The 12,207-nt window shown below is 37.7% G+C and overlaps 1 protein-coding gene across 2 annotated transcripts; it reads left to right on the top strand.

The window, feature by feature from the left end:
* The first annotated feature begins 296 nt into the window (after positions 1-296).
* Positions 297-9,530, top strand: LOC112049407 (epoxide hydrolase 4). 2 transcript variants are annotated; one of them, XM_052885013.1, is made up of 6 exons: positions 297-716; positions 2,343-2,653; positions 5,537-5,660; positions 6,237-6,345; positions 7,349-7,531; positions 8,069-9,530. In XM_052885013.1, exons 1-6 carry the CDS (start codon positions 501-503, stop codon positions 8,185-8,187), a joined length of 1,062 nt encoding a protein of 353 aa, XP_052740973.1. In that variant the 5' UTR covers positions 297-500; the 3' UTR covers positions 8,188-9,530. The 2 variants fall into 2 exon arrangements, with proteins under 2 accessions (XP_052740973.1, XP_023943048.2); XM_024087280.2 differs by having other exon boundaries at positions 7,343-7,531.
* The last annotated feature ends 2,677 nt before the right edge of the window (positions 9,531-12,207 follow it).

Below are 12,207 nucleotides of genomic sequence, written 5' to 3'. Positions count from 1 at the left end.
ATAACGGAAGATCATCGATTATCAGCAAGAATGTTTTTATACGTTACTTAAAGACAGTAGGTATACCGCCTTTTCAGAGAGGACGCGATTTTTGATTCATAGTAGGAATAATAATAGTGTTAAATGCTAATATTCATTTTTTATTTATCTGCATATATTTACGAATTCGATAATAGTATCAAAATATAAAAAGTCAGACCACAGATTAGTTAAAATAGTTAGACCCCGTTTAATTTGACATTGACATCGTCGTAACTGGTACCACAGATTTAATTATGCTGTCAAACTGCCAAGTGTCAAAGGCAACAAAACACAACACAACCAAATCACAACATCCGTTTCGTTCGAACTTCGAATTATTGATAAAAACTGATAAGAATTAACTAGGGTTTAAAGTGCTTTACTCTTTACAACTAAGTATAAATTCATCAAATGCATAGAGCGCACGCGTAGACTGATACATACCTATTTGATTTAATGAATGTATTAATAAGTTATAAATGGGTGTGCAAAGTGATAAAGTGTTAGAAGTTGTAGCAGGCTGGGAAGCTGTGAAATTAGTGTTAAGATGTGCTTTTTTAGGCCTATGGCAGATAATAAATTTAGCGGTTCGAAGGTTATGGAAAGGGCACCGGAGAAAACTATCCAAGAACTATCCGCCTGTCGAACTTACAGTGGATTCCTCCATCGGCATACATTGTTACATCAAAATAATGGTAGGTACTATAAAAGCAAACAAAACAAATATATATATACTGTAATTAAAATAAATTTAATTAAATGTTAAAGAATGAACTAACTTGTCCAGTAGAGTGTTAAGTATATGGTGTTAAACATATTTTTTATAAAATACCCACTTTTTAGTTCATTTATATTTATTATTTACTTTATAGTTTCCTGAGCGTAATTTTCAATTGGGTAGTTTACTTTTGAATTATTAGTGACTAACTTATTCACCTGCAGATCATAAGGTTCCAGTTTTGGGTCTAGGGTTAACCCTAGGTTATTAATCAAAATAAATATTTTTCTGTAAAGAATTTGTCAGAAACAGTCATTCAGTCTGACCCAGTCATTAATTACTAATATCTGATAATAATTATTAATCCTAAGAATATTGTCATTAATTGTTATCCTACATTGAAATCAACAATATTATATTAAATAGACTGCATTTACATTTCATGAAAACGGCGCATAAAAGATGTTCCCAATGCTAAGCTGGGAGCAACTATTTGACAGGTTTTCATATAATCTTCTGTCAGTTCCGTGAGCCATGTGAATGACAGTGATCGTCTAGTCTATGTAGCGTAGGTACAATGTATGTCGTTTATTGAATTTTATCTATACAATTTTTTTAGAGAGGTAAAGTTTGTCCACCAGGGTGTACTGACAACATCAAGCAAGTCGCAGGGATTCCTACAAAAGGCCTATGTCCTGCATTGGACGTCCATCGGCTGATATGATGGTGATGATGAAAGTTTGTGAGATTGAAGGGATCTCTGGATCTACTCAACCAATTTTGAAAATTCTTTTACCCATAGAAAGCCATTTTATTTGTGATTGCCTTAGCTAGTCTAAGGCAATAGGTATATTGTATCTCTGTCTTCTGTCAGGAATGGGAACTAGGAGGGTGAAACTGTATGGTGTCTGTTAGTTTATAAATAAAATTAAACTGTTATTTTACACAAAAAACGATAATTTTCAGAATAAAATGTAGCATATGGTCTGCTCGAAAGCCTAATTTATCTGTATGTGAAAATTTATCAAAATTGGTTCAGTGTTTTAGCAGTGAAATGTAACAAACAGAAATGTTGCTTTTGCTAAGGATAATGTTAGTATGAATGGAAGCCGTGATAGCCCAGTGGATATGACCTCTGCCTCTAATTCCGGAGGGTGTGGGTTTGAATCCGGTCCGTGGCATGCACTTCCAACTTTTCAGTTGTGAGCATTTTAAAAAATTAAATATCACGTGTCTCAATCGGTAAAGGAAAACATCGTGAGGAAACCTGCATACCAGAGAATTATCTTAATTCTCTGCGTGTGTGAAGTCTGCCAATCCCCATTGAGCCAGCGTGGTGGACTATTGGCATAACCCCTCTCATTCTGAGAGGAGACTCGAGCTCAGCAGTGAGCCGAATATGGGTTGATGATGACGAATGTTAGTATGGATAACAAATCCTATGATGTACTACATATCATCAAGATAAATATGGTTCAAGCCACATACATATCTCTACCACCATTGAAATATTTAAATAATAATTTGCAAATGTCGATATCCAATCAAATATAATATAATACTATTAATGGTGTGCCATAAAATAATTGCAATAAATTTTTAGGGAGTCAAATATCATTATGTTGAAACTGGTGTTAAAAGCGGCAAGAAAGTTCTAATACTTGGAGATGCGCCTGACACTGGTGATCTGTGGGTGCCCAGATGGGCTGCAGTCGTCAGACGTCTAGCTGAGACTGGTCATCACGTGATAACTCTGGATCTAAGAGGAACTGGAGGCAGTGAAGGAGGTGGGAGGAGTGATCTATCCCCACCGAGAGCCGTGGAGGAGTTAAGAGCTTTGTTGCTGGCTCTTGGGGCTTCAGATAGTAATCCAGCAATGGTGATTGGCTTTGGCATTGGTGGTATGATGACCTGGTGAGTAGAAACTGGAAAGTAAATCCATAATTAACCATTAATGATTAATTGATTTTGAAGTCTGCCTTTCTAGTACAGTAGTTAGCCTATAGGTACAGCTTCGTATTATGATATCCTGGGTTTCACTGGTTTAGGCTATAAAATATTGAGTCCTCTTGCAAGAAATCCTCAATAGTAGCCTTTAGGCCTGTCACACGCGCCATTTGAACAAGATTACTACTATTCTAGTTGTGTAATATTACAGTTTGTTTCATGTAGGATGGTGCGGGTGACAGTTCGTTTCACCCTCGAAAATTTGCCGCGATTCACGATAATAGCATGTATTATGAACGTCATACAGGTGACTGTCACCCTACCCATGCTATCTGAAAAACACTTTTGTTGAGAAAAATAGCCAATTTCAACCAATGGCGGCGCAACCCGAAACACATCTTTTTCATTATATTGGAACGAAAGAGATGGAACTAGGACATCTATACCGCATTTGGTCGACATTTTACCTTTTGTCTTCTCGACTGCTTGCCTGTCTTTGTCTGATGCTGTTGTTTATGCCTAAATGTTGTATAAGGTCGCTAAAGATGTAATTCAGAAAAGTAGATAAAGTCTGCTTCTGTTCCATATTACCTCAATTAGTTTTTGAAATAAATCTTAACAATCATGTAGGTTAATGACACCATAATTACCTATACAAGTTTTTTATAAGCGCAGATAGTAATAATTAATCAGTTATGAGTTACAACACACGATTATAGTGTTATCAGCGCCTTTGAATTCCAAAGTTCTTGGTTCACATCACAGACATGCCTTGAACACTTTGTATGTCACCAGACGGTGAAACTATTGGAGTATAGTTCAAGAGATCAGCTAATGAGTCTTGTTTTCATTTATACATTATCATACAACACAACTAGTTTTTTTCTGCTGCTTTTTAATACAATAACAGCAGCATCGGTACAGTAGGTTAAATGATGAAAAATTGGAGTAAAATCTCAGTAAGAGTAAAGTCTAAGGGCTAGAAGAATGTAGGGAATTTTAGGGAGTCTTCTATGATACTCAGCTTTAACGCCTAGTTCGCACTACTTAAGTATTTTAGTCGAGTATGAAAGATTTTTAGACGGTAGCAAGTAGTTTAGTATGCCACTCGACTAAAATGCTAAAGTAGTCTGAACCAGGCCTAAGAGACGAGGGACTAACTGATATAGTCAGTCAGGCACAGTCCTAACGCCCCTTTAATCGTGGTCTGAATTCACGTTTTAGTGATTACCTGGGACGTCTGCAACGGGAATGGATTTTAAACCATTATTTTACTGGTAATTTCTATATATATCATCTCATCTGTGGATACTTAAACCACGGCGCTCGCGTAGCTTTCTAGAACGTCAGACGATTAACTTTATAATTACCCTGCTGGCTTAAACACACGAAGATGTTTTTTTAAGATCTGCTAAGTTTGTTTTTGATTCTTTTCATTAGACTCTGCTTTCTAACCTGTTAGTAGTCTTTACAGACAGAAAAGCATAACGTTATGTTCTAAGCGAATGGATAGCTCAATATTTTTTCTATATTGTGTTAAATGAATTCAAATCATAGATATATTTAATGCTTAATAAAATTAATAATAAGTGCAGCTGTCTCTTATACTATAATACTTGATAGTTGTTGATAATATTAAATTGGTTTTAATTCGATACACGCTTTCATAATCCCGACTGCGCTACTTAACACGCTTTTATCATCCTAAGGCTGCCTGTCCACCAAAGCGGAGCGAGGAGCGTAGCGGAGAAACGGAATAATGAGTCCACCGAAGCGGAGCGAGGCTGCGGAGCGAAGTGACTTCCCAATGAAACTTATCCGCTTCGCTTCCCCGCACATGAATCCCCGCTCCGCTTACCAGTTTTGTGGGATGTGAATTTTTAAACTACCTCGCAAGTCCCTGTCCACTTATGAGGAGCGGAGATTTTGCGCAATCCTATTGGTTAATATTTCTCCGTTTCTCGGCTCCGCTGCCTCGCTTCGCTTGGGTAGGCTGGCAGCGTAATATGATAGTTTCGGAGAATTATATGATTGGACAGAGGACCAACTACCAACACAAGTATATTTTGTTATTTTCCGAACAAATCTCTAACAAATTTTGATAACTTGAAGATAAAGTATCTAAGTGGTAAAAAATAAACTGCTCAATTTAAATTTATCGAAATTCCTAACCGTCTAGGTTTATAGTCCAATACCTACTCCGCTGTTCTCTATAGAACTCCACTTACATATTTTTTTAATAAGCTCGCGTTTAATTACAATCTTCCTCCGACCTCATGTTAAGTGCAGGTGTGGTCTAAAATTTGACTAGGCATGCCCATGTTGAAAGAATCAAGAACACAGACATCGGGAGAGAATTCCATACCCTAGCCAAGCGAATGAAGACTTATAACGCTCGTGCAAGTTCTATGGATATCAATGACATAATGACATCTAGAATTCTAGAGTTAACGTTCTGTGGTGACAAGAATCCATAACCATAACCTTAAACCTCAGACCAATTATAGAAGGACCTGGTTAGCACTCATAGTCACGAACAAAATTGTCTGTCATTTTCTGAGGAAAACGAGCTTAGATTTGCTATATATCTTATACTAAACTAGAAGTTTGTGCCCGTTTTTTACACCATTCAATTACACAAAAAGGTATTTTTACGGAGCTCTTTAACCGACGAACACGATTACAACTATTTAACATCGATTATATAGAGACAGTTTTTATAATCGCATTAGATCGTTGATCATATACTTTGACAGAAAAGTAACGACTAACGAGGCAGATCCTATACAATAACTGGTCTGACCCTTAAACCAGCCATAAACTAGATAGATCAACGTGTTCTGGTATCAGGTACTTGGTGCACTGCCATGGCGCGCTGGTCAGCAAGTTTGCCGTGATAGCCGCGCCTCATCCCAACCTGTACTGGCAGCACCCGCCCGCCGCCTTCTGCCTCGGCTCCACGCACTTCATACAGGTACACAACAGATTAATCAATAATAGGCAGATAGAACGTACGGAACACGACGGTGTCATTGTTTTAAACTTATGCATCGGTAGGTCCCTAACTGTCTTGGGCACAGATATAAGAGGTAACTAGATTTATAAAGTGCCAATTCTTCATATTGAAACCAACGTACCCAGGGAAGTGGTCTAAATGGCAGTTTAAAATTTAGTGAAAAATGAAATATGTCACCCTTACTTTAGAGTTGAATATTATTTATTCCTTTTGTCACAGAACAAAACAAGACTGCTAGTACATGAGCGGACACGCTTGCGTTGTTCCGCACACCCGGGTGTACGCGGACCACGCCCCCTTGCTACTTCTATTGCTAAAAGCGTTAGCTTTAGACCACAGAACAGACAACGCTAAAAGCTAACACTTTTAGCGTTGTCTGTTCTGTGGTCTTGGGGATCTTGCTATAGACACACTACGAAAGATTTGTTTACTCTTTGAAGACGATAAGATTTAACTAGGGTTTAGATCTCCTTTTCGTAAAATATCCATGTCCTTGGTAAGGCTAGGATATAGACATAATAGTATATCTTTCAGTGGCCGCACTTCCCCGAGCGCTGGCTAGCTGAGGGCGCGCTACAGGACGGCACGCAGTGGGCGAGCTCGCGCGCGCGCGACTGGAGCGGCGCGCTCAACTATGTCAGAGGTGAAGTAACCACCTTCACACATGAATTCCAATTTTTTTATACTAGATTTAATTTTACAGTGAGGCTTAAAACATGGAGACTTGCATAATCAAAATATCCCTGCGACACAACGAACGTCTCTTTTTAAAGTCATTTTCAAGATCGCGTACTAACTCCGCGGAACCAATCTTCGGAGCTCCCCATTGGTTGCTTCAATCGGCACTGCCAACAGTATTCGATGATGGCGCACTCATTGAAGCGCGTCACTGACCGCAGCGCATTCTTGATTGGTGTTTTGCCAATCGTACCAACAACGCTTGACGACAGCGATCTGCTGGCCTATTCCCTATTATGGTTTTTATTATCAACCCATCAAAATTAAAAACTAATCAATTGACAAAATGTCATCCAAGACCAAAATAGTGAATTAGGCCAATGTTGGCATGTCGTCATTGGCAGCCGGGCACAGAGCTGCCAATATGCTCGCTCCACGACGCTCCAGTAGCCCCAAGCGCCAATAGTCGACAGCAACGTGGTGTTGCCCACAGAGGTAATATAAGAATACCCACTAATGAAATGCCACCATCTGCTTTATAAGGGAACTTTACCAGAACGAAGAAAAAGTATCAGCGGTGGCTTTACGGTGAGGTTCCGTTGACTCAAATCTGACACATATCTAAGAAACACTCATGTCTGCTGTCACTGACAAAGTCTGACTGAGTCAAGTCATTCGAAAGAACACTTGAGTCACAAGAATTGAGTCTAATCAGCCTTAGTTAGATTCATGAAAACAAATTGTATTTTTTTAGTAATTTTACTCAAAATAAGGATTGTTTTATTTAAAAAAATATGCAGTAGATTTTACAATGGCATGACCCTTAAACTAGATTAGCCCGTGTCTTAAGAACCCCTACAAAGCCTTTCTTTGCAGCTTGTAATTAAAGCGCAAAATCTTTCTTTACCCGCGAGCGTGGAGAAATATTCGAATTTCGAACGTTTAACATTTAATACACGCAGGTGCAGCCTGGTACCGTATCCACCCAGAACACAAGATCCAGGTCCGGGGCCTGTTGGTGGGGTCACGAGACAGTGCAGCACAGCTGGTGGCGAGCGCGCAGTTCTGCGTCAGTCCCGCGCTGAGGCTGGTCACCTCACCAGGCCCGGGGGACAAAGACCTGCCGGGTATGGTGCTGGACTTCTTCGTGGGTGAGGCATTTCTGTACTTTATAACAATTATAATGTGTGAAAGATTCTAATATATTTTCCTTTATACATAATAGTCTAAGATCCATATAAGAAACGGCCTTCACCCATCTGTTTTTTTTTTTAATTTTTTTGAGTTTACTCCTCAAGAAGCGGTTTTTTTTTATATATCCCCCGGTATGAAAAAAATATGAGCAGTAAAATTCAGTTTCACTTTTCAGACGTAAGTATTGAGACGTACATAGTGTATGCTGCGGGGCAACATACACCTATTTAAACAGTCGATCTGAAAGAGTAAGCTCCATTCGGGCCTCGGAGCTGACACACACTTTTTTTTTGTTCTTTAAGATCAAGTTAGCCTTTGACTACAATCTCACCTGATGGTAAGCGATCATGCAATCTAAGAGGGCTAACTTGTTAGGAGGAGAATGAAAATCCACACTTCTTTCGGTTTTTACACGACATCGTACCGGAACTTGCTTGGTATCTCGTACGTCTTTGCCGATAGGGTACTAGTATTTAAGAAAATGCTCATTCTAGGTAAACAAAAGGCCACCGAGGAAGTGGTGTCCCGGGGCTTGATGGGCAGAGTCCTGGGGGCAGTGGCCGACAGAGGGCGGGAGCTCACCGCGCGACTGGCTCTACCAGCCAATGCGTGATCATTACTCATTAGATTTTATAAGTTATGCTTAGTTATTAGTCTAAGATCCCACATTACAAATATATACTCTCATCTGTTATTAGTAAGTGATAATAAATAAATGATAGTTAATATTGACAGTGTTTGCAAATAGGTTTCCTAGTGAAATTGCAGCCAGACACATTTTATATACAAAATCTAAAAAACATTCTTTTATTTGACTCAACTGTTTATATCTGGCAACCCCACAATTGCAGTTTGAGAGCAGGCAACTTTACGTTTTTTAATTCTATTGGGTGTATTCTTTAAATAGTGTACGATTTTTTTTATTAACCAATGAGGGAAGTAAAATAATAAATTTAACTACGTAATCCACAATTTTACTGGGCAACCATTTTGCAATGTGTCAATGAGGATACCTATCGGTTATTTCATATCCCAAACAAATAATAGATGAGGGTATATATTTCTTATGCCGGATCTCGTCCTATATCGAGTAGCATCAATATATTGGTCTGGCTATCGGTGCATTAAGGTCATAACTCATTAGAGCCACCCGGCAACGAACCAGTATCGCCTCGCCTCTAAGACTTTTATTGACACTATGTAAACTTTGATGCGTATAGTGATTCTATTCAGAGGAGGCTATGCAGGTCGGATGCTGAACTTGAAAGGACCATCAAATATCTATATTATCTGTTAGTTCAGTAGTCAGTAATTTAAAAAAAAACCATTCGCTTAGCTTAAATTTGGCTTGGCGCGCTGCCGCGTGTCTCGATTCGTTACAAAAAGTAAATGTAAAAATAAATCAACTGCTACTGACTCAATAATACTCTTTTAACTTTTAACTCTCAATTATTTTAATATTTACAATTTGGTAAATTGTATTATTTATTTTCACCTTCACTTACATTGTCTAGTGTCTATGTACTATTCATGTTGTCTATTCCTATTTATATTTCTAGTATAAATACGTCAGAAATAGGCGAATTCGCATCCATATTTCGAAGGTGCTAAAATAGACTGATTTTTCGCTGTAAATAAAAACATGAGATTATAAATTATTTATAAGTATATGTTAGTTGTGTAGCATTTTTGTAACAGATTTTGTCAATCAAGGATTTTGTTGTATTAATTGTTAAAATGTTGCCATATAAATATTTTTTTTTGCCATATTTACATACGATTATATACGCTATATTTTATTTTTTATTGTCTCGCGGCCCCAGTTTATATTGAAGATACGAATATTAGTTTTATATTAACATACTAATTATTTGTAATTTTTATATTTGATGTAAATAATTTTAAACCTACTATAGTTTAATATAGTGGAGAAATAAAATTATATTATTTTGTATAGCAATTTGTTTTTATTTACACAACAGCAAACGGTTTCACCCACGTATTTTCCGTTTCCGTTGGAATACGAGGATAAAATTTAGCCTATACCACTCGAGGATAATGTATCTTACCAACAGTGAAAGAATTTTTCAAATCAGTTCAGTAGTTCCGGAGCATATTCAACGCAAACAAACACTTAACTCTTTGCTCTTTTTATATATAAATGCGAAAAGTCATTAATCACAAAATCTCAAAAACCGCTAGATGTACAAAGGAAAGGACAATGCCAGATAATGTATAGAAGTTTGACCCACTAAAAAAAATGATTTGCAACAATGTATTATATATCATTTTATTGGATTTTTTGTACTATTAAACAAATATTACCTTTTAACCCTTCAAAACTAGGGATATAAAAATAAATCTAAGTTGAAGTTTGATTTTAAGGTTAAGTATGTGCAGTTTATTATGAAACAGATAGATATACAGCCAAGTGCCTGTGCATTTACAAAAAACCAATAACGACGATTGTTTTTTTTTGTAAATACACAGGCACATGCAATACATTAAAACAAGCGTGATTTTATTATTTTCAAATTAATTCGAGGTGTTACGTGTTCTGACAGTTTGACAATGTTATGACAGTTTATTTTTACATTTTTATCAGACTTCGCAGCTCTGGATTCTAGCCATTTCGAACCTAAAGTGACTAAAATGGAATAAAAACGCTTTAAAGGGCTAGACCCCAAAGACGAAATAAGGTTTTAAAAAATAAGTAGACAATGTCTGCTACGAGGAAATAACGAAATGGATTTAATTACTTTTTTTGGCAGATTTCTATTTCGGAGTTTAATAGAAAAAATGGTTTTTTGAAAAATAATTATTTAAAAGTTGGATATTTAGTACATTTACATTTTCCGCAAATTTCTAAGTTAGGACTGGGTCAGGATCTGGCATTCTCCTTTGGCAGGGAAGTAGTTTAGAGATAGCAGAGGTCAATTAAGAACGGATTTTGCAAGATGGCCGGATTACCGCCCCACGGCTCACGCGCTCACTATATGAACGCCGTACCATCATCGAATGGCCTCGCTCGCGAGGTGTCCACGCGCGTACTGCGAGTGGACTACTCGATGATGGCATGCTTGCCTCGCGTGAAATACTACTCGAAAATTCGTTGACCGCGCAAAGTTCACTGCCTGACGCCAAGCGACGAGGTGGTGCGGATCGGGTCCGGGTGGCTCTAATGAGCTACGACCTTTAAACCCTCACCTCATGATCAACGAGACGGGTAGTTTGAAAGTGCAATGATACAAGTTAGTATTTTCTGAATACAAACCATATCACTCATATTAAATACATTTATCACATACTTAATTGCATAAACAACATTTTTATCGTCGCAATGATACTTCGATGACATTTTAAAGTATGCAAAGAATTGACCTCAATAGACCTACAGTATATAACGATCGTGATTGATGTAGTGTTAATTAGAAATGACTGTTACTACATTAATTAAGACGAGCTATATCAAATCAACCCACGATTCAACAGCGTGCTGTGTGGTGGATTACGTATTTTACGTAGATATTATGGGACTGCTACTAATTTATTTTTGGTAATAGAAGGTATTTCTAATGTTTTTAGTTTAGAATTTATGGGTAGGTAGGGGTAGGTATATATATCCCGGCTATTTAGTTGAACAAAAATGCCAGTTGTCTGTGCAGATACAATTATAAACAAAAGTGTTAGACGCGTGCTCCGTTAAATAATTAAAAAAATAACGCCATGGTTGCGTTATGCGTATGACACGTTACTAACACCCGAAAACGCGTTACTGTGAGTGCGACAAGGTCAACTTACGTTTATACCTATCTACCTACCTAGAGAAGTGTATTTTCGGAGACATTTTTAAAGCAAAGCTATATAATGCGCGTAGGTAAGGTCATCAAAAAACATCCGATATGAATGCACCTCGGACGCCTTATCACGATATGTGACCCCCATGATCTTTGATCTATGCATTGCTAATCGCCGAACGTTCAATTGATTTAAACATACCTACAATAACATCTTTTTACCTAAGGGTGCGTTTAGATAAAATCAAATTATTGATCTACTTTTCTGAACTTTGATTATCGGTCAAAATTATCCATCCAGCCATCAAACTCATATTATAGGTAGGTAGGTACAGCATCTTTCGTAGAGCCGATGGAGTTGGGGTCTCAAGGTGCTGGAATGACGACCCCGCACCGGAAAGCACAGTGATGGTCGACGCTCTACTAGGTGGAACGTGGTCATGAAGCGGGTTGCAGAAAGCCGATGTTGTTTGAAAATCCTTCATAGACGCTCATCGGCTGATGATGACGATGAAGTTATTGCATATTATTCTTTAAAGTCGATCTACAGGGTGCTCGGGAGCATTTCCCGTAACTCTAGGGTTATATTATAAGGAAAATTAATTAAAAATGTCTAAGGAACGTGTTCTGAAATGAATATTTTCGGAGTAAAAACTATCAAATCAAATAAAATCAAAAATCATTTATTTCAAGTAGGCTCAGTTTACAAGCACTTTTGACACGTCAGTTGACTATTTGTAAAGATTCTACCACCGGTTCGGAAGGCAGGTTCTGCTGAGAAGATACCGGCAAAAAACTCAGCAGTTGCTCTTTTGAAAAAGTCATACAGTATTTCT

Source organism: Bicyclus anynana, chromosome 13 (genome assembly GCF_947172395.1).
Source record: "Bicyclus anynana chromosome 13, ilBicAnyn1.1, whole genome shotgun sequence".
Taxonomy (NCBI): domain Eukaryota; kingdom Metazoa; phylum Arthropoda; class Insecta; order Lepidoptera; family Nymphalidae; genus Bicyclus; species Bicyclus anynana.
Note: the sequence above shows the minus strand (reverse complement) of the source record. Positions and strands in the feature narration are given on the sequence as shown.